Genomic DNA, 25195 nt, shown 5'->3' on the forward strand with positions numbered 1-25195 from the left:
TGGGGTGTTCAATTAGGATAAAGCTATAGGGTTTTTTGAAACTAACTTTTCAAAATATATATTTTATAAATAATAAGGCAAATGGGATACAGATACAGCAAAAGGACCTGTAAGGAGATAACAATCTCAATAGTAACTGAGGAAATACAAATTGAAAAAATATAAATTAAAGAAAAAAACTGAAATAATAGTGAGATACTCAGCTTTAAATTTCTTTAAATTTAATATTACCAATGTAGTTAATTGGGTAAGGAAAATAATTTTTCGAAGTCTAGATCTACACGCGGTAGATCAAATTGAACTGCCATAAAAAGATATTTAGAGATAGTCCAGATAACATTAAATTACTACAGGGTAATATGTATGCTCAGGACCCACAACAAGGACCCACATACTTTTAAATACATATATATTTGTAAGCTTGCATACTGATTTATTGGTAGATACATATAGAAATACAAAACAAAAAATCGAAAATAATACATGGTAAGCTGTTACCAATAATGTAATAATATCATGCAGATACATGAGGAAGACAGAGAGCTGAAAATATTTGCATTAAATCTGTAGAAATCTCTACTGACTGACCCTAAGCAAGAATGCATTTTCTCATCTATTACTTAATAATATTATTTTTTAAAGGGCAACACCACAAAATTTTCCAAAATACCAACTTAAGCTGTACTCTCTAACGTCTATTCTTATCAGATTATGGGAAATAATTATTTTAGTTGAAAAGAAGGCCATACAAACTGGAAAAGAAGCCCAACATTATTTCAACACTTTCAACATATCACATAATATAAACTCAATACAAAATAATCTCACAAATAACATATACCTAAGCCAAGGTCTAATTTTAGGTGAAATCAAATACAAATTACAGTTATTTATCTTAAAAGACATTCAAAAGCAGTAGAGGAAAAAGTGAATGTTTAAACTAATTAGATATTTGGGCCCCCAAAGTATCTGTTAGATATGTCCCATCTTAGAGGCAGCAAAAATAAATGTGACTAAAGCCTTCTGCTAAAGTGAAACTAAGGAAATGAAAACTATAGTAAGATTAGACTTTACCACTGTGGCTATTTAACTTTGCTGTAATTTTATGATAACCTCTATTAGGTAAAAAGTATATAATATGATCAATCAAGCCTCTTGCCTTTTCAAAGTAAATATGTTATTCAAAATCACATTTTTCTAAAATACAAAGTTTCATTTCATATCCAATTTTCTAAATTTAGAATATTACCAAAATTTCCATAATATTTTCTTGTAAAAGTATTTCTTTTTACTGTATTAAGATTTCCTCTCTAAATTAAGCAAAGACAACAGAATCACCTCATAGCTCTTACCTGCAAGTTAACCAAGGTTCCAAATCGACTAAAATGCTCATTAAGTTTGCTGATATTATTTAATTCTGGAGGAACTTTTCTAAGTTCAAGTTTGGTATTTTCATTTCCAAACTGAACCTTTTTCTGGAAGCCTGGGCTGTTTGTTCTATTAAAATTTGGTCTGTAACAAAAATCAAGTTAATTAATACATTCATTTATAAATCCTGATACTTATCAAGTACAAAGGAATAAAGTTTTGCAACTTAAGTTCAATTTTCTTTTCAAAATTGAAATTGCTAGGTGATAAAGGACATTTATACTTTTTTTCCTTAGAAAATGAAGTTTCCAAATAAGTAGTGTTCTTATCTTTCACAGAAGTCAAGTAAGAAGGGTTCTTCCAGACCATTTGTTCCTTCCCACTTCTATTCTACGCCTGCTTAAAATTTTCAGCAAGAAAGGTCTACCCTCTTTCAGTCAATTTGCCTATATAACCATTTCACCATTTGCACCATTTCAGGAAAAGCTACCTTATCAAAATAATTCCTATTTTCAAATACTGATTAAAAGTAAGAAATCACTGTCTTGATCTCGTTCCAATTAAAACAAAATGTGGGGAACAACAGACCATACGCTTGACACTTGAAGAAACAGGGACAAAACTGTGGCCCAGGGAGGTTATAATACTTGCTTTAAATCAGAGAATTAAAGGCAGAGCCAGAACTATATATTATCCATTAATAAACATACGTTAAAGCTCTAAAAAATGTAATCCTAGTCTTTCCTCTAACATGCTAAATTGTAAATGAATCATCAAACACATACACTAACATTCTGATTCTCTATCTGCTTCTCTGAAGCCCTTCCTCAACAACTTCGGTGCCCATCCTATCTCCCCTGCCCCCACCAAAGACTGCTTTCTAACTCTTTACAGGAATCGCCCACATGCTAAAGCCTCCTCCCATTTCTTCCCTAATAGCAGGCTCATGACTATCCCTTAAATAGCTAGTATTCAACAACATCTCTAAGGGTTGGGTTTTTGGGGGTAGGTAGGTACAAACAGGAAAAACAATATGCTAACCACCACGCCATTTCTGTAAGCATGTACCTTCCAAGTACCAGACGACTAACATACACACTTTTAGAAAACAGATACTATATACTTTAGTTGGGGACCCCCTACAGAATAAATTTTACTTTGAAAGAGACCACTATTACTGCCACAATAATACTGCAATGATCCTAAAAATCACAGTACAATAAAATTCCTCAATTTCCTCTGCCAGCTTACTTATCAAACCAAGTCTTCTTTGTAGGAACTCCAGGCTCCCCAGAACCAATGGTTCTTTTCCTTGACTCTGAATCCACTACTATCCTCATACTGCTTTTATTAGGAGGCTTTTCTGTTTGAAACAAAAGAAAAGAAAGCAAAGATTAATATTTTCTGTTAATCATAGCCACATTCTTAAATTTACATTAAAAACAAAGTTCTGGCTTTTTGTCCAAATATACATTTTAGAAGAAACAGAAAAAAATGTACATCTAAATACAGTAATCTAAGTGATTTTAATTTACTTTGAATTCCTTTCACACTTAAATTAAGAAGAATCAGTAATTCTCATATGTCAAATTAATAATAAACAAATCATCTTGGAACTCTTAAGTTTATAGTTTTGAAATCAAATGCACAACCTATAAGATTCAAAATTTAACACTAGTGCAATGACCTTAAGAATTAACAACTTTGAATTGCGATTGAAATGAGCTGCTTATTTAAACATCAGCAAATTAACATAATAAAATTATGTTAAATTTTAAAAGGTAAAGATTCAAAAGATTGAAATGCATTGCAAAAGAACTGTAAACTGTAAACTACTTCCAATATTTTACACACTTTTAAGAGTTTGACAAACACAACTACATTTAACCTGTTATTCCCAAATGATGCTAAAGTTTAAAACATGCTAACCTTAGTCCACATAGAAAAAAATATATATTTAAAATTCCTTTTTAAAAAGGAACTGGATAAATTGGTTATTTAAATCCTTTCCTGAGTATCTCTAAACACATGTAACCAAAAGAATTCTGGATCTGTTCCAGTAGTCTTTCTCATGGCTACCACTATAATTTCCAAGCAGGTCTTCCTACCAAATCAATTCTTTCTCTCAATGAATAAAAGTATCATCTGCCCAATTATCCAAAAGCATAAACCTGGTGTCTTTCATTTTACCATCTCCATTAGCCCTATTTTAAGTCCCCAAATCAATAAGTTATAGGTGTTGTCAATTCTTTCCACTGAACTTAAATCTTTTACTTCCCAGCATTACTACCCTAAGTCTAGCTACCATCATCTCTTCTATAATTTTTCAAATGCCTGTAATTGACCTCCTATTCCCTCTGACATCCCTTACTCCCTCTGTTCTAATCAAAAAGATCTTCTGGTTTCACAAAAGTATCAACAGGCTATACGTGCTTTATCAACCCCCTTTTTCTGACTAACTCTGACTTATCCTACATCTCTTCAGCGTATCAGGTAGAAACATTCAGCATCTGACATTGCAGGCATTCACAGGACAAACTGTATCTTCTTTGCCCATTGGTATCTTCACAGGACCATTTTTGCAACACAATTTCTGGCCTTATTACTTCCTCCCAAACATGTTCGTTCACTAGCCCTTTTATAAAGTCTTTAAGCTATTCAATATCCTTTTCTACTTTAATATGTTCTTTATCTGAAGGTTCATTAAGAAAGACAGTGATGTGTTTGCTCCAACTCATCTGTATTCTCTCACTCATATTCTCTTTATTATTTATTTAAAAGAGAGGTGTTAATAAACACACAGAAGCAAGTTCCTCTTGATATACAATTAGCAAATGTGTCTTTTAGTTGCATGTATTCTGTTTTCCCCCAGTATCTTTTTAATAAATTGTTTTTCTGCTTAAAATTTTCAGCACTAGTTTTGTTGATGAAAACTACTGAGCCCTTCTTCCTACCTATCTATATCCAATCAAGAGCGTCTAGTAAGTTTTCCACTGCCTTAGAATCTAGAATGAACAATTAGCAGGCCTCGAGGTCACTTTTTTAGTAATTCCAAGGCAGCAAAAGGCCTAAAGTTTTTCCATTTGCTTAATAACAATAATTTCCTATGAAGCTTTAAGTACGAAGCATAAGAATAGTTTGCACATAATAGTCTGTGACAAATTCAAAAGAGGCCATCTGCAGGCTATTATAAATGTATAATAATTACATAATGAACAATATTATAAACTTTTAATTATGTATATCTCACAATCCAGGCCAGTAAATTTCAAACTAAATAGGCAACAGCTGAGAACATTTTTGGGGGGAAAAGACTGAAAAAGATAAGGAAATAGAAGTACAGGTAACCCTCAGTTTAAATGGTTTGCTAAATCAGTTATCTAGTACATAAAAACAATTTATGGAGAATGTATTCCTGAACCAGCTTACAAAAACAGTACACAAAATATCTAAAGAATAGTACTAAAATAATCATATGTATAATGATTCTATGAGAAAAGGCATTCAAATTTCTAAGTAGGCATACCAGACATTTATATCTCAGCAAGTCATTTCCTGTAACTTCTAACTATATGCATGTGGAGCTGAGATGACCATAATTCCAACTTCTACATGGTTAAGTTTTATGTTCAAAGGATTTGATCCCTTCTGTCTTCCCTCAATCACCACCACCAACAAAAAAAACTGACCAAGATTTGGGGTGGGTCCAATATTGATCTATAGCGGAAAGCCACAAGGTAAGAAAGAGATGATTTGATGCTTCAGAGGTTCTAGTAAGAGCAAAGAATACTGGTATAATGAAAGAAAATGAGTGCTAAGTCATGACCGAAAGAAGGAAGTGGTTTTACTCCGAACTAGTCAGGTAGGAGACACTCAGGGGATGAGTCAATATTAATACAATGAACAGCCACAATCTTAACTGGCTATTTTTCAATTACAAGCCATCTTATAACTCTGACATAAAAATTGTTAAAAAATCTCTTTTTCTGTTGTTGTTCTTAACAAAAGTCATTAAAATGCCTCTAGGAGAATTTTTGTTGGGGAAAAGGGGCATCTACATGAAATGTTGTCCTATGACCTCATAGGATATAAGTTAAACTGGGTATAAATTTAAGCGTTCCTCACTCCATCACAAAAAGTTCTCTGAACACTTAAGACAGATGTTTAGGATCTGACAGTTTCTAATGAACAAATTAAAAAGTGCAAAGCGTAAGTAAACAAGTTTACTAAACCACATTAGGTATGGACTGCTGCTGCTGCTGCTGCTGCTACTGCTGCTAAGTCGCTTCAGTCATGTCCGACTCTGTGCGACTCCATAGACAGCAGCCCACCAGGCTCCACCATCCCTGGGATTCTCCAGGCAAGAACACTGGAGTGGGTTGCCATTTCCTTCTCCTACTTAGTTAAATAAGTTGGACTTTATTCACAACTGATAATGCGTGACTTTTTTTTTAATTAGAAATAAAAGATGGTAAGGAAAGACTAGAAAGAAAATGGTATTTAAAGGTTAGTTGAAATAGGAAAAAAGATACATTTTTATTGGTCTATACAGTATTTCCTATAATGTCTGACAATACTGTCAAGTATCTGTAGCAAATGTTCTGTCTTTCAAATTAAGGTGAATGCTTCCTCCTTTGAACGTTTATAGCACTTTTCTGGTTTGTTGACCAATCTAAATTCTTCTCCCATTCAGAAATCATATAAAAGTCTGTCTCCTCTAACAAAATTTTAAAAGCTAACAAGTCAGTCTAAAATAAAATTTTTTGCTTAAAATATAAGCAAATCAACATCAAATTCTAACATGTCAAAGCAAACAAAAATAAAATATGTATCAAATATTAAGTCTGCACAGCTCATTTCATTTTCTAAACTATGAAAGAATGTATCTTTAGGAATTAAAGCATTATTCTTAAGACTTTAAATGAACCAATTAAGACTGCAAATGAGAGAATGAATATACCTCCCAAAAGCTAGAAAATTAGTACTTTGGGGAAAGTCCTTTCCCCATGGATGACAGAATAAAACATCACCAGTACTACAAATAGGGTACCACATACTACCTTTTCTCTCATGTTGAGACCAAAGAATCCAAGGAACAAACATAACAACATCCCTTACTCAAACCTAATAAACACAAGACCCACTATTCTTTTTAAATGTTTTGCCACTCTTGATATTATGAAAATGACGGGAAGAAAAGACTCATCACAGTACCTCTGGGCGGCAAATCCATATCCCCTGATGTGAGCCCTATCAAGTTGGGCCTTTGTGCATGCACTCTGTGTCTATACATTGGTCTGGAAGTGTTTGTTATACTTGGGGCTTCAGGATTGTAGCCATCTGTGTCATATGTATCTGGTAATACAAAAACTGTAATTAAAAAACAATTATAAAACTCCATTTGGTAATTTTTTATACTAATAATAGAAAAACATATTACTAATTTATAACTCACATTTTATATGTATTTTAAAAAGTAGTTTCAGAAAAATAAAATGCTGTTAAAAACTTCGTTTTTTAAAAATCGTAACTGAGGACTTATATTTAATGTACATTTACCATGTCTACATTTTATTCCATAAAATTTTAGTGAGAATAGACCTGATAGAGCAATTCACTCTCTACATATTTTTAAATCCCTCACCTAAAACTCTTCTCTAAACTATATTACATTATTAATATAAAAAGGCTAAAACTGCACCTGCAGTAAAAAGAGAGGGTGGAGCAGGAGGTGGCTGGTGATGAATGCCAGTTGTTACTACAGTAGGAACAGAGCTGGTTGCAGAGTTTGGGGGAGCATCCATGCCAGATGGTTGCAAAGGAGGAAGTGGAGGTGGTGGTCCTGTCAAAACCAAAGAATAAGAAATATCATCTGGAAGCAAACAAATAAAATAAGTTATTGTATATCCAAACATGATATGCTCATTTATCAAATAATAGTATCTATAAAAATCAAGCTCTTACAACTGAAATAGTTTTCAAGGGTAAAATATCCATTTAATGTATTTCAAAACAGGTTTGTCTTAAGCTCTAAAGGACTATAGACAGCTGGGATTCATTAGGGACGTACATAATTCAGGGTCACCCTAAACCACAGTAAACCACGGGTTTGGCTGTGCCACGCCATGCTAAGTCACTTCTGACTCTTTGCGACCCTATGAACCATAGTCTGCCAGCTCCTCTGTCCATGGGACTCTCCAGGCGATAAAACCGGAGTGGGTTGCCATGACCTCCTCCAAGGGATCTTCCCAACCCAGGGATCGAACCCGCGTCTCTTATGTCTCCTGCATTGGCAGGCGAGTTCTTTACCGCTAGCGCCACCTGGTAGCCCATTAGCCTACAAAATATATTCCGAATGGGAGTATCTTACTCTTAATTTCTAGCAGGCATATATAGGATTACTATAGATACTTCTAACAAAGGCAAGCATCAAACTATTAATTTTTATAAAAGACTATGAATGGGCAGATAATAAGTATAGGCAAACATATTTCCTCACCTGTGACAGGTGGCAGACTGGGTGGTAATGGGCCTGGCGGTGGCACAGGGGGTCTCAGATTCACAGGTGGGGGTGTAAGAATTGGTGGTGGTGGAGGGAGTCCAGGAGGAGGTGGTCCTTCAACAACAGGAGGCTGTGCTGGGAAAGGCAGCATACCAGGAAGATTGACATCTTCTACAACTACTGGGTCACTTCCATGATCAAAAGGGCACATATCTCCTCTCATACAGAAACCCTTTTCTGTGAGGAAAAATAGAAAGAACTATGAAAAGTGCTGGACAAACATTTTCTCTAAGCCAACAAAAGTAAGATATTTAAAAATTGGAATATTTTTAACATTGGGCAAGTATAAATAACCATAAGAACTACCTACCAATTTCCAGTAATATAAAACCCTCATTAAGTGATAATATAGCTAACATACACATTAAAAAATGTACCACCAAATTAACATGAGTATTCCTAGCTAGCAAACTGATGTAAAATAGGTATTTGTCTTATTTTTATCATTAGAAACATTTCCTTTATTTAAATCTCACTTAAAACTTTAAGGATACTGCAACTACAGCTTTAATACAATTTACAAAATTTTTACAGTAAAACCTTAAGAGTCTTCAGTTCATTTATAAGTCTTATATAGGTGATACATTTCTAGATTTTACTTACGCTAATAACCCTGATTTTTAAGTAAGTTTTGTCAAGAACGTTTCAGTCGCCAACTTCCTGATAAATAACTCAGTAGATATTCCTCTTTGGTAAATTCCAAAAATATGTTAAGACTTAAGTGCAAATAAACACAATCTTTAAATTGATATTAGTCAGTGGTGACTAATGAAGACTTCAGTAACATACTGAGGAATTCATGAAGTACCTAAAATTAATTCCCCACTATTTCCAAAAGATTAAGTATTTGAGTAACTGTGTACAACCTAAAATTACAGAATTTACTCAGCTGAAAATATTAATTCATACTTCATGAAATGGTTGACAGGCTTACCATCATAGTCTCTACACCGTTTCTTTGGCATTGGTGGTCTTACGTATGAATTATGGTCCACCTGGTCTTCATGAAATTCAGACCAACTTTCGGTAGTGTTATTACCATGATGAGTAGGAGCAATTACTGTAATAGTGCTGCTCAAAGTAGGTACAGGGTAGTGGCCAGATGAAATATTAGGTACCGAAGAGACTGGAGTATAATTGTTTTCTAACGGATCTGCTCTATCCAGGTCATATTTAGGTTTTACCAGATCCCTTTCTGCAACAAAATATAAATGACTTGAAAAACTACACTCGATTAAAAACAACAACAACAAAGTCCCAAATTTAATAGATATTTTTGCTAAACATAAAAAAAAGTTCAAATTTTACACAATCCTCCTTTTAAAAACAACTCAATATATAAACAATGTTTCAAGAAAAGTTATTTCTTTTTGTTATGACCTAAACTAAAAAGCCACACATAAAGTTGCTGTACTTAATGAGATTTTTTTTGGAGTTTTATTTATAGAAGAGAGATTTTTTTATTTTCTTCATTGAAATCTTAGTATGCAAAACTTTAGCCAATAAAACCAAATATGCAATACAAGTACAGTTATTTTTTCTGTGATGAACATTTAGTTTTTATCCATTAACAGGGCCTAACAGGGCTTTATACAGTGAACACTGCTGAAGATGAGAATGGATACTCAAAGAGGAAGGAAAAGGAGTTCATAATAGATACAAACAAATTAACTGGGCCAAGAAAAGAAAATTTACCATGGAAAGAGAAAAGATATTAAGGAGATCAGTTAAGTGAAGTAATGTGGAGAAAGGCCTAGAACACCTAGATGATAGGAAAAAAACTCTTAAGAACAGAGTAACAGAGAAATACTGGGATTATTAAAAAAAAGTCATGATTTTCTAAAGGCTAAAAGTAATACACAATAAAGGTCACAAGGGGAGTATAAATCTAAGCTTGAGTAAAGGTGTTTTACTCTAAGGTGTTAAGCTGTTTTATTGCCTGCAACAAAGTCCTTTCAGTAATACACACTGAAGGAAAAATTATACACGTTGAAAATGACACACTCTTACAAACTCACACATCTGAAATGAAACTTTTAAACTGTTTTCATAGTTTTGAGGTCTAAGTGATAAACAAAACTGAAGATATTTAAAAGATACAATTTAACAAATTTTGATCTATGAATATACCTATGAAACCAAACATCACAACTACAGTAAGGTATATATTGTACATACTCATCATCCCCCAAAAGTATCCTTGTTCTCCTTAATGATCCATCCCTCCTTTACTTCATCCCAGGCAACCACTGAATTGTTTCCTGTCTATGATGACAGATTAGTGTGCATTTTCTAAAATTTTATCTCCCTCCCTCTATCATATACACACTCTGTTTTCTGTGTGGCTTCTTTCAATCAGCATGATTATTCTGAGATTCATTTATTTTGTTGCATGTATCAATAGTTTTTTTTCCTTTTTATCCATTCTATGGGTGTACCACAATTTGTTTATCCATTCACTTGCTGATGGACTGTTTCCAGCTTTTGGTTATAACAAATGAAGCTGCCATGATCATCTGTTTATGTCTCTGTTCGGAAATACACTTTTATTTCTCTGGAAGTAAACACTCAGGAGTGGAATGGGTCATTAGTAGATACAGGATTAACATTTTTAAGACACTGTTGAAGTGTTTTCCAAAGCGTTCCAGCTTATTTCCAATCCTCACCAACTCTGAGTAAAGCTAGTCTTTTTAATTTCAATCATTCTGACGGGTATGCAGTAATACATTGTGGTTGTAATTTGTATAAAATAAAAGTTTCAAAAGAAATTTTTAAATCGTTATTCGGACATATAAAATACAGCAAGATAGAAAAAATAAAGATAATACTGACAAAACAATTTTTAAAACCTTCAAATACAAAATGTTTTTCACAATAAAAGTGCCAGGCAAAATATACCCATATGTGATTATTTACCCCTGCTTCGTGTCCTGCTCCTGCTTCTAGTCCTGCTTCTATCCCTATCTCTGTCACGAAGCCTCTCTTTACTCCAACTTCGACTCCGACTCCTGCTGTAACTGCGACTTCGCCCTCGTCTTCTGTTGTACCGGTCTCTGTATGAATCTCTTCGAGGAGGGTTTCGATCATAATCTCTTTTGCGAGAACGATCATCTTTTTTCCTCTCATCACGACTTCTAAAGAAATATATGAACTTTTTTATTGAAAATATTCAAGTGGATACAGGAAAAACTCTAATCAAATGCAAAAGTTCTGGTTTATTCTTGTAACATCATGATTCTTTATTCCATTTTACGAATACAAACATAGGAGACTCAGAAAACTGAAAAACTTAACATGAACTGCTTAAGCACTCTAAAAGCCCTTCACAGTACCCACCCGCACCCCCCCACCAAAAAAAAACCCAACTCTTTCAAAGTCTTAATCATATACACACAGGCATCTATACATACATCCTATAGTATATTCTGTCTTGCACAGTCTCATAATTATAGGAAAGTATCACAGGCACTGCACTCTAAATGCTTTTGAAGCTTTAATGGGAAAAATAATTTATTCATTCTAAAGGAAAGCTTTGGGTAAAAAAGGTCTCAGAGTAAGACTTCACTGGAATTGAAGTTAGGAATAAAAATAGTAACAATAACTAACATATGCCAAGCACTGTTCTAAACCTCACTTTCAGTACCTTCAAATCTCACCTAGTTATTCTTGATAGAAAAGGATCGAGTTACTACTTTCCCACACTAATAAATCAGTAGATAATACTTGCCCCTATGTAAAGGAAAATCAAGTCTAAATATTCATATAAAGAAAAGCAATGTCTAAAAATTAAACATGGTTCAAAGAATCAATCACCTATTTTCTCTATATCGGGAGCTTGACTGAGGAGGACTGTGATTTAGCCTTCTAGAAAACTTCTTCTCTCGCTCTTCCTCCTTTGTGATCTGATAAACAAAGAAAAAAGTATATAAGTTTAATAAAAGTTATTCCTTGCCATGTTACTGCTTCAATGACTTAGCTGGTATTAAAATATACGGGAAAGATTGAAGGCCAAAGGAGAAGTGGGTGGCAGCTGATGAGATGGTTGGGTAGCATCTCTGACTCAATGGACATTCACTTCAGTTCAGTTGCTCAGTCATGTCTGACTCTTTGTGGCCCCATGAACCACAGCACACCAGGCCTCCCTGTCCATCACCAACTCCCAGAGTCCACCCAAACCCATGTCCATTGTGTTGGTGATTGCCATCCAATCATCTCATCCTCTGTCGTTCCCTTCTCCTCCTGCCCTGAACCTTTCCCAGCATCAGGGTCTTTTCAAATGAATCAGCTCTCCGCATCAGGTGGCCAAAGTATTGGAATTTCAGCTTCAACATCAGTCCTTCCAATGAACACCCAGGACTGATCTCCTTTAGGATGGACTGGTTGGATCTCCTTGCAGTCCAAGGGACTTTCAAGAGTCTTCTCCAACACCACAGTCCAAAAGCATCAATTCTTCTGTGCTTTCTTTATAGTCCAACCCTCACATCCATACATGACTACTGGAAAAACCATAGCCTTGACTAGACATGAATTTGATCAAACCCTAGGAGATAGTGAAGTACAGAGAAGCCTAGCGTGCTGCAGTCCATGGGGTCACAAAGAGTCAGACATGACTTAGCGACTGAACAACAACAACAAAATACAAGAGCAATATAGTCTTCTTCTGAAAGCATTCAAACAAAATAAATTTCTCTTCTAAGTACAATTAACAATAAAAGGCTTGCTGAAAGTTAAAGTGAATGGTAAAGAAATTCATAAATGTTTATCTTAGTTAACAGTAGTGACAAAAACGTTTTAAGCAAGTGTCCTCACTTTACAGGCTTCCCAGGTGGCACTAGTGGTAAAGAATCCACCTGCCAATACAGGAGACAAAAGAGATGCAGGTCTGATCCCTGAGCTCAGAAGATCTCCTGGAGGAGGGCATGGCAACCCACTCCAGTATTTTTGCCTGGAGAATCCCGTGGACAGAGGAGCCTGGCAGACTAAGGTCTACAGGGTCACAAAGTGTCAGACATGACTGAAGCGACTAAGCACACACACATATCCTAATTTTAACATAATTACTAGAAAGCCAATTTTATTCCTTCTCATGAATTTGGTCTGGCACCAAACACATCAGAGGTTTTAAAGGAGAATGCAATAGAATTAACCAAGTCACAGAGAAAGAAAATGCTTGAGAAAATAATACATGTGAAAACAGTTCTCTAGTTTCTCCTAGCAGTATGACAGCTATATAGTCCTCTTCCTACAACCCATATTATACAATTAATAGAAAGCAGTCCTTAAACACATTCCCATGATCAGTGCTGCTTTCCCTACACCAGTTTTCCATGCTGCCCAAAAAAACTGGTTCCACAGGACATTAAGAGATGTTATTAGAGACAAAAGGATTTATTTAGAGGATAAACAAATTGAGAAAGTATTAAACATGAGCCTCTATAAATATAAGGCTCAAGATTTTTAATAAAAACCCTAAGATATTCTGATGCAGATAAGTCTACAAGATAGCATAAAAACAAATAAATAAATGTAATAGCATAAACATGTCCAGGTTTATGCCAGTTGTTTCAGCATCCCTTTGGGTAAAAGCCTCTCACTGTCAAGTACCCCTGAATGAGAAAGTAACTGAAATCCTATCAACAGACCAAACTCTGAGAAACAATGCTTAAAAGCCTTCTTATAACAATTTGCTTTTTTTTTTCTTTCTTTAAGTACTTTGTTCAACTCTTCCTATCCATTTCAACCCTCCACTTGGAAAATAAAACAAACCAAAACCTCCTGTTGCACTTTTCCCTTCTATTTGCTTCCATGCACTCTTGTAAGTAATCTATGTTGACAGATAGCCATATTCTATGGTACTTGCCCAACTGGGAATTTTTAAAACATCCACAGCATTTAAAACACAGACTGCCATCCTGACATTTCAGTTCTGAAAGACGAGGGATAAATATCCTTCACAACTGGTCAAAACAACTATGGTGAAATATTATTATACCAACAGATGTAAGACTAAGGCTTCAACATTAATTCATCAATGGGTAAAATTTAAATGAATTATTGTATATCTCTATGTTGCATAAGCAGTTGCCAAGACAATACCCACTATCCCATTTTTCCTCACTAATGTTCTAGAACCCCTGTACTATTAGGTATAAAGCATGAAGTTATAATAATTTCTGGTCTTCCCCAGCGGATAAAAGTAATGGGGGTGTTTTATGTATGTGTGTGAGAAACTACATATATGTACATGTGTGTAAATGCATTCAGACACAGAGATAAAAATACATTTGAGAATTATTACATAATACACAGCAAATATATTACTACATAATAAATATATATTATTTATATAATCTGGACAAAAAAACAGGGTATCAGGTGAAAGAACCAAAGGTCACGATTAAACCACATCACCCACCACTTAACATCCTCAACAATAATTGTAGCTATCGTTTACTGAGAACCTACTTTGAGCCACATACTCTGCCAAGTGTTCACAGACCTTATTTCACTATTCCTCACAATAACCCTATAATATTTCCATTTCACAGCTGAGTAAAGGTTGGAAAAGTAGTATTTTCAAGGTCACAAAACAGTGGCCGGGAAAGGCAAAAATTTAACCAAGATTTGTTTAACCTAAAACTAGACTAACCATGGACATATTATATTATAGCTTGTCAACAATTATTTTTAAAATTACAATCTTTAACATCAAACTAAGGAAATCTGAATTAGTATATGATTATTATACAAGAGTGGTAAACTTGTACAAAAGGTAAAAACTTCAAAAATTCTTAAAGCATAAGTTATTTCTATTGCCCTGTGAAGGCCCTTTTATTTGACTACCTTAAAAACAGTCCCTTGCAAAATTCATGTAAGGCAAAAACAAGCAGATCTACTAACAACTGGGTTATTTTCCTAGAACACAGATAGTAGGAGCCCATACCTGTAAGATACTAGGCACAAAAGAGTTCAAAGCACACCTGAGACTGTTATCTTTGAAAGGGCTGCTGGAGACTTCCCTAATGGCGCAGTGGATAAGAATTCGCCTGCTACTGCAGGGAATATGCGTTTGATCCCTGGTGCAGGAAGATTCCACATGCTGCAAAGCAGCTAAGCCCACGCGCCACAACTACTGAGCTTGAGCTCTAGAGCCCAAGATTGACAACTACTGAGCCTGTGTGCCACAACTACTGAAGCCCACACGCTTAGGGCCTGGGCTCTGCAACGAGAAGCCACCACAATGAGAAGCCTGTGTACCGCAACCAAGAGTAGCCTGTGCTTGTCGCAACTAAAGAAAGCCCCTGTAAGGCAACAAAACACCCAGCGTGGCCAAAGAAATAAACGGAAAGGGCTGCTGACAAGGGAAGCCCTTGGGTGACATCTGCAACTATGACTTCTGGAAAGTTCCCATCATTCCCTAATAATAACAGTTCACTATGCCTGAACTGCAGATGGTGACTGCAGCCATGAAATTAAAAGATGCTTGCTCCTTGGCAGAAAAGCTATGACCAACCTAGACAGCACATTAAAAAGCAGAGATATTACTTTGCCAACAAAGGTCCATCTAGTCAAAGCTATGGTCTTTCCAGTCGTCATGTATGGATATGAAGAGTTGGACTATAAAGAAAACTGAGCACCAAAGAATTGATGCTTTTGAACTGTAGTGTTGGAGAAGACTCTTGAGAGTCCCTTGGACTACAAGGAGATCCATCCAGTCCATCCTAAAGGAAATCAGTCCTGAATATTTCTTGGAAGGACTGATGCTGAAGCTGAAACTCCTATACTTTGGCCGCCTGATGCAAAGAACTGATTCATTTGAAAAGACCCTGATGCTAGGAAAGATTGAAGGTGGGAGAAGGGGACGAGAGGATGAGATGGTTGGATGGTATCACTGACTCAAAGGACATGAGTTTGAGTAAGCTCCGGAGTTGGTGATGGACAGGGAAGCCTAGTGTGCTGCAGTCCATGGGATCACAAAGAGTCAGATACAATTGAGCGACTGAACTGGATTGATGCCTGAACGGTCTGGATAAACAACGGTCTGGATAAACAACATGGATTGTGCTAAACATCTGCTTTCCTCTTCAGAGTTTGGAAGTTTCGTAAATCCTAGGCTGAAGGTGGCCATGTAAGCAGTCCTAAATAAAAACCCTGGGCACTGTGTCTCTAAGGAGCTTTCCTGGTTCACACATGTTGTCACTACACATTAAGTGCATCCTATTTGACTCCACTGGAAGAAACCTCTGCAAATTTGTTCCTAACCCAGACTTTGCATGATACACTTTTTTCCCTTTGCAGATTTTGCTTTATATCCTTTCACTGTAAGATATAGCCATGACAATGACTATATCCTGAGTCTGTTAATCAAACCTGGAGGTGGTCCTGAGGACTCCAACACAGGTACAAAAAATAAAACTCAATTTAACTACTCCAAATATGTTTTTAAAGAACACAAAAGTTTAACACAAATTCTTACCTCTTCTTTTTTTATATCTTTTTCCTGGTGCTGAAAAAATTCTACCTTTAAGCTTCCTGATGATGGCTGCTCTGGAGGAGGTAGATAACTCTTTGTATTCACAGCATCAAAAAGTTTTTCCACAAATATCTGTGTCTCTAACAATAAAACAAAACCAGCACAGATTAACAGATTTCCTAATTATTCTCCACTTCTTCACATCAGACTTCAGTATGATGAAATATATCTTGATTTTTACAAATCTAAAACTTATACTAAGACCAACAGCTTCCCAACCAGTGTGCTATGGTACAAGTCCCATAGTAATACGGATTCAGTCAATTCTCAGGATGCTGAGGACTAGAATGAATGACCGGAGCCTGTGGGTCAGTCACCACCAGCCATCACTAGTCTCCATGTACCCTGCCTAGGGTGCCAAACAGAAATATTATCATTACCTAGTTCCCGGCAAAGTGAAAAAAGTTGAGAAGCACTGTGCTAGACAAAATCAGTAGTAGGTTCCTAAACAGTACTATCTTTCAGTCATTTTCTTAATCTTTTAAGGAAAAATAGCAGCATTCTTTAAGAATGAGCACAGGATGTTAACAGAAAAAAAAAAGATTTCCATTATAAATAAGCCATGAATAAAACCACTAATTATACTGTCTGTTCAACTTCATTACAGTTACAGCCTGTCTCTTACCAAACTCCTTTAACACTCTCTGAATCTTAAGTTATCAAAGCAATATTTTGAAAGCAAAGATCTTACCTTTTTGAAGAAATACATCCAGCTGATCAATACATAATGCCTTTAACTCTTTTTCACTTTTGTCTTTCTTTACCAAAGCGAGAACATACTTTGCCAGGGCTGATGGATCTGCATCACAGCTGAAGAAAAGAGCAATGTTGAAGGAAATTTAGCCATAAACAACTGCATACTCTGTAAGTTCCAATTACAAACTAAGTCAGCATGATAGTTAAACAAGTTAATATATGTAAGCATCATCTAATTCACAGAAAGCAATGATGAACTAGAAGTTTTTCTCCCTCATATTAATATATTTTACACATTACATATAGTCATCATTCAGTATCCTACCAAACATACACTAATACATGTACTAAAGATTCAGAAAGTTCTATTATTTAAAAAAAAAAAAAAAGAAGTTACAACAAATTATGGACAATACCAAAATGTCAAAAACTAATAAGCAATGTGGTACCAATAAAAATACCAAGAGGCTATTCTCTTCCAAACAAGGTAAATAACTGTCAAACAATATCTGGAAAAGAGGACAATAAAGGGAAACTTGAAAACATACCACACAATATATACTTTTAATGAAACAAAAGAAAGTTTATAAACAGACCCAAATACATACAGAAGTACAGATTTTATAAAGATGATATCCAAATCAAGGAGGAAGAGATGAACTACAAAATAAATGACACTGAGAAAACTTGGCAGTTATTTTTCTAAAAAATTAAGTTGGACCCATAATTTATTCCATATACCACAGTAAAAACATGAAACCATTACAAGTATTAGAAGAAAACAAGAAAAAGTTTTACAACTCTGGAGTAATGAACACTTTCTGAATTGCATTGCAAAAGGGTAGTTTGATTATATTAATACAAATAAAAGCAAAAACTTAGGAGTGTAAAGAAGCCTTAAATGAAATACTAAACAGAAAAACAATAAACGAGTAAAAATACAACCTCATCCATCCATAAGAGAAATTCAAACTTAAACTATATTGAAGTATCATTTTTCTGTTACAAAGTTAAGAAAATCTAAATATATGAAAATATATCCTAGAGGCAAGACTAAGGGGAAAACAACCCGTTTTCATACATTATGGCTGCTGAGAGGAACTCAGTAGATACTAGAGTACGGCATATCAAGGTTACAAATACAACTGACCCAGCAATTCTATTTCAGTGAATAAACTTTACAGATATACTTACATGTTCAAAATGACTTGTGTACAAGGTATTCAGTGTCACACTGATTATAAAATAAAAAATCTGCAACTGTCCATTTACAGAGGACTGGAAAAAGAAAATATACTAAGTCTACACAAGGGAATGGCATACAACAAAAGGACAAAAAAGAATGGGGGAGTTTTCATGTCATGGAGAAACCTATCAATTTGTTACATTTAAAAAGCGAGATAGAAAAAATCTGTATAGTATATTACCATGTGTGGGGAGAAAAGGAGATTATACATTTGGATTATATGTCTGAATAATGGAGTATGTATAAGTATAAACTATGCTTGCCCGTTGATTGGGATGGAGAGTAGGAAGTTAGTGAAAATGAAACAGGGTCAGGAGGGAAAGTTTCTGATGCCCAAACCATGCCCATCGAATTTTTAAAAAGCAGATAACTGTTTTTCAACTAAGCTAAAGTTGTTACGTATTTAATTCACGATCATTTTCCAAGTTAGGGTGAATAAAATCATAGCAACAGCTAATAAGCACTAACATTTACCGAACCCTTATTTGAGCCATGAACTATGTTCCATACTTTACACTCTGTATTTAGCTCTCATTTTACTGATGAAACAGAGGCTCAGAAAAAAACTAGGCAAACTACTTCAGACTACATGTTAGTAACAGAACCAAGATTTAAACCTGAACTTCTTACTCTAAAGTCCACTCTCTCAACACTACAGCCCCCAACTGCATTGTTTCTTATAGCGATCTACCCAGAAACCAGACCTCCAATTTACTTACTGCTACAAACTTCTAGTTACAGCCACCAATTTACTTTTTAGCCATCCTAGCAAAAAGCCCCTACAATGCCTCCCTACACACTTAGCTGCTGTCCAAGGCATAGTTCCTCTAATTTATTCCCTCCTGTGCTCTTTCCCTGAGTCCATTATTTCGATAAACCTCTGAATTCCTCAGCCCCATTTGCCTTTCTACTATTTTTCTATGCCACCAACTTACCAAAAACCCATCTCAGAACCCACTCCACCCCCAGGTTAGATTTCACTTCCTAGCTTGGGTTAATTTCATGCCAGCAACATAAACAATGTTCAGTAAATTGTATTTTCAAAGGACAGATGACACAAAAAGACTTACCAATCATGGCTTAAAAAAAAAAGACAAATACATTAGGGAATTACAGTGGGGAGAGATAGTGACTACAAACGAGGGGGAGAGGTAGGATAACTTAGTTCATTTGAGGAAAAACATGATACATTAGAAAAGACCCTGATGCTGGGAAAGACTGAAGGCAGGAGAAGGGGACGACAGAGGATGAGATGGCTGGATGGCATCACTGACTCAACAGACATGAGTTTGAGCAAGCTCCGGGAGATGGTGAAAGACAGGGAAGGATTTTAGCCTGGCGTGCTAAAATCCATGGGGTCACAAAGAGTCGGATCCAACTAAGTGAATGAACAACACAACGATACATGACATCCTTCAATTTATTTTTATTGCTCTTTATTGTTAGCAATCTTAACTCTAACAATAATAAACACAAAATATAATTCCACAAGTTCTACTAAAAGTTCAAATACTAAGAGTATTAATAAGGAACCTATATACATTAAAGTTAGAAAACTATAATACATATACCAAAAAGTCTTAATTCCTATACATACCTGGAATGTAACAGTTCTACAGAAGTATAGCAGTAACACATCACTGAATCAAAAAGCACATCTTAAAGACAGTGGACAACTCTGGGTGCACAGTAGTAACACTTACGGAAAATCTGACTGCAAGTGAATCAACAGGTCTAATACAACCATCTGCAATTTTGCTTCATTTATTTTATAAAAGCTGTACAAGTCTGATACAGTATCAGAATTGAGAACTGCTCTATTAAGGAACCAGTACATTTATGATATGCTGTGAAGACTCCCTACAGTACATGGCTCTGGTGACTGTCCAAACTTTTCAGTCTTCCCTTCAAAAGGCAGAGCCAAATTCCCTACCCTTTGGAGAGTAGGCTCAATTTAGTGCCTTGCTTCTAAACAATCAGAACATGGCAGAAGTGACAGTGTCTGACTTCTGAGGTCAGACATCATCTAGGTCATAAAAGACACAATGGCATACTCTTTGTTCTTTTTCTGGAATCATTTATTCTACAGAAATCAGCTGCTATGCTTCAAGGATACTCAAGCAGGTATGGAGAGTACCATGTGGCTATGAAATGAGGACCCCCCAGGGTGGACTGAGGTCTCTCGCCAGTAGCCACATGTTAATGAACATGGAAGCCGATTCTACAGCCCCAGTGGAACCTTGAAAAGACTGCAGCACTGACCAACAACTTGAGCACAATCTCACGAGAGACTACATAGCTAACCTGCTCCAAATTTCTGACCCACAGGAATGACACATGTCATGAGATGATTAATGTCTGCTGTGCTACTAAGCTAAGTTTAGGTTATCTGTTAGTAATCCCAAATCCACTTTTCTCATAGATCTATTTCCATTTATTCACAAAGACTTGAAGTGGATTACAACCTAAATAGAAAGAAAAAAAAATTCATTTCAATGGTACATGAGATTTTTAAGCACTTTCTCTTTGAAATTTAATATACTTATTTGAACCAACCATTTTAAAAATGCAGACAAAATGACTTGTGGTAAGTTAATTTTTTCATGTTTACCATAATGAGCATGAAAGTACTTAAATCTGTGATGAAATAAGCATGAAGAAATGGGACAATAACCTCACGCTGTACCTACAGACACACTTATACTGGCAATCTGGTAACTGCACGAGAGACCATGAAATGATACTTATTCATGTTGCTGCTGCTGCTGCTAAGTCACTTCAGTTGTGTCCGACTCTGTGCGACCCCATGGACGGCAGCCCACCAGGCTTCATGTTAGGTAACCTGAATAAGCACCATCAACTAAACCTTAACCTAACGAGGCATCAAGCTAAACACACTTTAGTTTACCAGAAATTACTGTGGTAAAATATATATATATATATTATACTATCACTATCTTATACTGTTTTATTGCAACTGCTGTTAATGAACAAATTCAGAGTCTCTACACTGAGTCCAATGCTATAATTTGACTATTGGTTTGATAGCTGTGGCGAATTTTTAGTTTAATAATGACCTTTCTAATAACTGTCACTTCACATTTCTCTTAGCCAAACATCAAATCTATTCCATTTCCTCCATTATTTTTTAAACAGGACACTATTAAGTGAATTAAAATGTTAGCAGTGAAAACTGTGGAGAAAGATTTTTTAGATTATAGTCTAGACTACAGTTTTATAAAACAGCAAGATAGAATTCCTGAATTTTTGCTCAAAATCTTTTATTAGAAGCAATTCAAATCAAATCAAGATCTAAGAAGTCACAACAATCATAATGAATCAACAACCATACAAAAAAAATGCAAAATACTTAAAACGGTCTGAAAGGCAGATTACTTTTTAAAATGTTAAGACTGCAAATTACATAGTAGAAGTAAGGTTTACAATTTCACATTTAACAGCAAAACAGGAAATATGTATTTGGGAGGTAATTTTTCTTAAGTCCTATAGGAAGCCATTTCATATTTATTTCAACACTTTTAAAAACAAAAGAAGGTATGTACTTACAAATTACAGCTAAGTAAAAAATAATCTGAACACAGAAGTTTAATATACCAGAATGTCATGGGTCAGGGACAAAAGGCAAACAATGTGCTCTTGTTACTATTTGTCTTAATTAAAAGTACCACTGCTACTTCATCTGAGCATAGAGCAATAATAACCTACTATGCAAAATTAATGAAGTAAAAATATTTAAATTATGAATCAAAAGAAAACTATATTCTGATAGTAACAGGTAAGTTATTTTTAAAAACTGTGTCCATGGTAAGCAAAGACTGTTCATGAGGTACTTTACCAGTTGCTGCTACTGACAATAGGTTTGTGATTTGAATGACACTATATCTTGTCAGAGCCAGTCTACCCTCTGCTATACTACCAGTATTCTGGAAGCATGTGAAAGAAAAGTGGGGCTAAAATCGTTCAGATTAGGGAAAGACAAAAAAAGAATCACATTTTGAAAATGTTAAGGACAAAGCAATAATACTGAAACAGTGATAAAATTCATTTCTACTTAGAAACAGGCTGAATTTCCATGAAGTTTCGTAAGTACTTCTAAGACCAGCAAAAACATAATCTGCCAATAAAGTATAATTCTGACCACAGAGCGCTCCAACTTCAATCTTCTGTGTGTCTGCTGTGGGGAAGGAGTCAGGGAGGGGCGAAGGGGAGGGCAGCACGTAAAACACAAAACAAGAAACTACAAAACAGCACTGAGGAGTGGGAGATGAAAGGGAGCAACCGTGTACTTTAACTGATAAAAGCCAAATGAGATAACGTGTGAAATGAAGGAAAACAGATCATCAAGATGGGATGACACCAACTGAGAACTGAGACCTCGAGAGGAACAGTGTCGCTCTCCGTGCAGCAGGGAGTGCCACTGCTTCCCCCACTTCTAGGCGCCGCGTTTTGTAAGTGTATAAACAAACCCAAGCATTCTTAGAAACTGACCAGAATGGAAATGTGTATCATCATCAGATAGCTTGCTAGAGATTCTTGGCCTGGAAAACTGAAATGTCAGAGTGAACTTGGTAGGTTTTCAAATAATTGAAGGGCTATCACAAAGAAGGAGGATCACCTTTATTCAATACATCCTCCATGGGATATAATTAAGATTCTGGTTTAAAATAGAGACGGAATTTTTTAATAATCAAAGGCCTCCCAAAGGCTGAATAAACTGCCTGTAAGAAAGTGAATTCTCTATCATTAGAAAGGTTTCAAGCCTAAGTTCAACAGCCCCTGGCAGACAAGCACTAAATTAATTAGATAGTAAATCCCTCACAAACCTCAAAGAGTGTAATCCTTAGGTTTAATTTGTTCATGGGGTATTGTGTAGATATATAAAAAGATAATACAGCATTCTTTTCAAATCTATAAAAATGAGTAGCAACTTTATACTACACTATAGATAAAATATAAACTGTAAAATATAGTTTCATCAAAAATATATCAAAATCCAAAAATACAACTTCTTACTCATATATGTAGCCTCTGCATCTAACACAGTAACTAAGACAATACTGAAAGAAAGAGAAAAAGAGAATACACGTACAAATTTCACTAGATTATTAGCTCACTTGTCAGGGCCCTTTCTTTTCCATTTTTATAAAGTTCTGAGAATAAAACTTTAGTTTATTGATTATCTTCTAACAGCATATTCACCTTTCAAAAATATTTAATAAGCATCTAAAATGTCAGGTACTATTCTAGAATCCTGGGGATACAAATTTGAAAACCATAAAGTTCCTATCCTTACAGAATTTATTTCACTGGAGATGAAGGGAGCAGACAGACCATACATACATACAAATAAGGCATTCTCAAGTAGACAAGAGTTCTGAAGAGAAAAAATGCAAGGTAAGGGAATACAGGGCTTCCCTGCTAGCTCAGAGGTAAAGAATCCACCTGCCAATGCAGGAAAAGGATATGGCAACCCATTTCAGTATTTCAGCCTGGAAAATCCTATGGACAGAGGGGCCTGGCAGCATAGTCCATGGGGTCCCAAAGAGTCAGACATGACTTAGTGACTAAACAACAATAAGGGAATAAAGTACAGAAAAGGAGTGAAGGGGGAAAAGAGAAAGAAAAGGGAAGGAGAAGGAATGAATGAGTAGATCCTAGGTAAGATTATCAGGGAAGGGTATTTAAACACGGATCTGAAGTTAAATAGGGAACAGAACATAGTACAAGCAAGCTTTTTTGGCTTTCTAGAAAAAAATCCTTCTTCTAGAAAAAAGAAGGAACCCAACAGGAAAGACCTCAGGTGGGAATCTACTTGACACACAGGGGACAGGAGTCCAGTAGGATGGAGCAAAGTGAGCATTCACAAACATTTGGATCTCTCACTTTTGTAAGGATTTAAAATTAACATCGGACCACTATGAAGTCATTCAAATCAATGATTTTAAAGGCATAAAAACAAAACTTTAGCAATCTCTGAATACACTCTGTTAAGGATATAAATAATAATAATGCCCCTGAAAAGCATGGGGTGAACATCTAAGAGGCTCATTCTCCTCCAGCTGTATCTGGGCAGGGGACTAAATACATCTGGGCATGTACTAAATAAGCTGGAAAAGCCAAAGCAATGCAAAAGATCACATTTTTAATAAAACCTCAAAAGAACTTTATTTTCTTAAGAAAGACTTCAAAAAACACGAATCAACAGTCACTTTGCTATATAGCAGGGACTGGCACAGCACACAACACTGTAAATCAACTATACATTTTTAAAAAAGAACCCAAATATAAAGGCTCTAATTAATCCTATCATCATCATATTAGCTTTTATTTTGTAATTAATACTTTCGAAATAGTAATGAGACAGTAAAGTGAAAAAATACTGTACTGCAGTACAATATTTCAAAGAGTAGTTGGTTTCGTTTTCTTCAAGTTTCTTGGAGGCTTTAGAAATTCAGTGGAAGATAACTGATGAAATGTAACCCAAGCTTCCATTTTCAGTAATCTTGAGAAGGAGGAACTGGAGGTGGCAGTGGGAATTAAAAATTAAATTTAAATATGTTAACTCAGTAACTTTAGAACACGGATATACACCCACGTCTGTTCCTACCAAATTTTCACTTTATATTCAAGAAAAATATCTAATTTGCATCAAAGTCATGCAACTATATTCTGTACTTCAAATTACTCTTTTAAAAACCCAAATTCCACTGCAACAGACTATGTACATTGAAAAATTCGATTACCATAGTTTATTATACAGCTTCATCCA

The 25195-nt window shown here is 35.3% G+C and overlaps 1 protein-coding gene across 14 annotated transcripts in view; it reads right to left on the minus strand.

Annotated features, from left to right (window-relative positions):
• RBM26 (RNA binding motif protein 26) overlaps positions 1-25195 on the minus strand; it is an 83078-nt gene that overhangs the window by 38779 nt on the left and 19104 nt on the right. For 5 of the 14 annotated variants that reach the window (XM_061435180.1, XM_061435179.1, XM_061435173.1 and 2 more), the window contains exons 2-11: positions 17155-17273; positions 16407-16543; positions 11744-11832; positions 10847-11064; positions 8865-9125; positions 7868-8107; positions 7070-7240; positions 6583-6738; positions 2620-2731; positions 1353-1512 (exon numbers count right to left, since the gene is read on the minus strand). In XM_061435180.1, the coding sequence (XP_061291164.1) occupies positions 1353-1512; positions 2620-2731; positions 6583-6738; positions 7070-7240; positions 7868-8107; positions 8865-9125; positions 10847-11064; positions 11744-11832; positions 16407-16543; positions 17155-17273 (1663 nt within the window). The remainder of the gene's footprint in view (positions 1-1352; positions 1513-2619; positions 2732-6582; positions 6739-7069; positions 7241-7867; positions 8108-8864; positions 9126-10846; positions 11065-11743; positions 11833-16406; positions 16544-17154; positions 17274-25195) is intronic. The other 9 variants (XM_061435178.1, XM_061435184.1, XM_061435185.1 and 6 more) reach the window with 3 other exon arrangements.

Source organism: Bos javanicus, chromosome 12, assembly GCF_032452875.1.
Source record: "Bos javanicus breed banteng chromosome 12, ARS-OSU_banteng_1.0, whole genome shotgun sequence".
Classification (NCBI taxonomy): domain Eukaryota; kingdom Metazoa; phylum Chordata; class Mammalia; order Artiodactyla; family Bovidae; genus Bos; species Bos javanicus.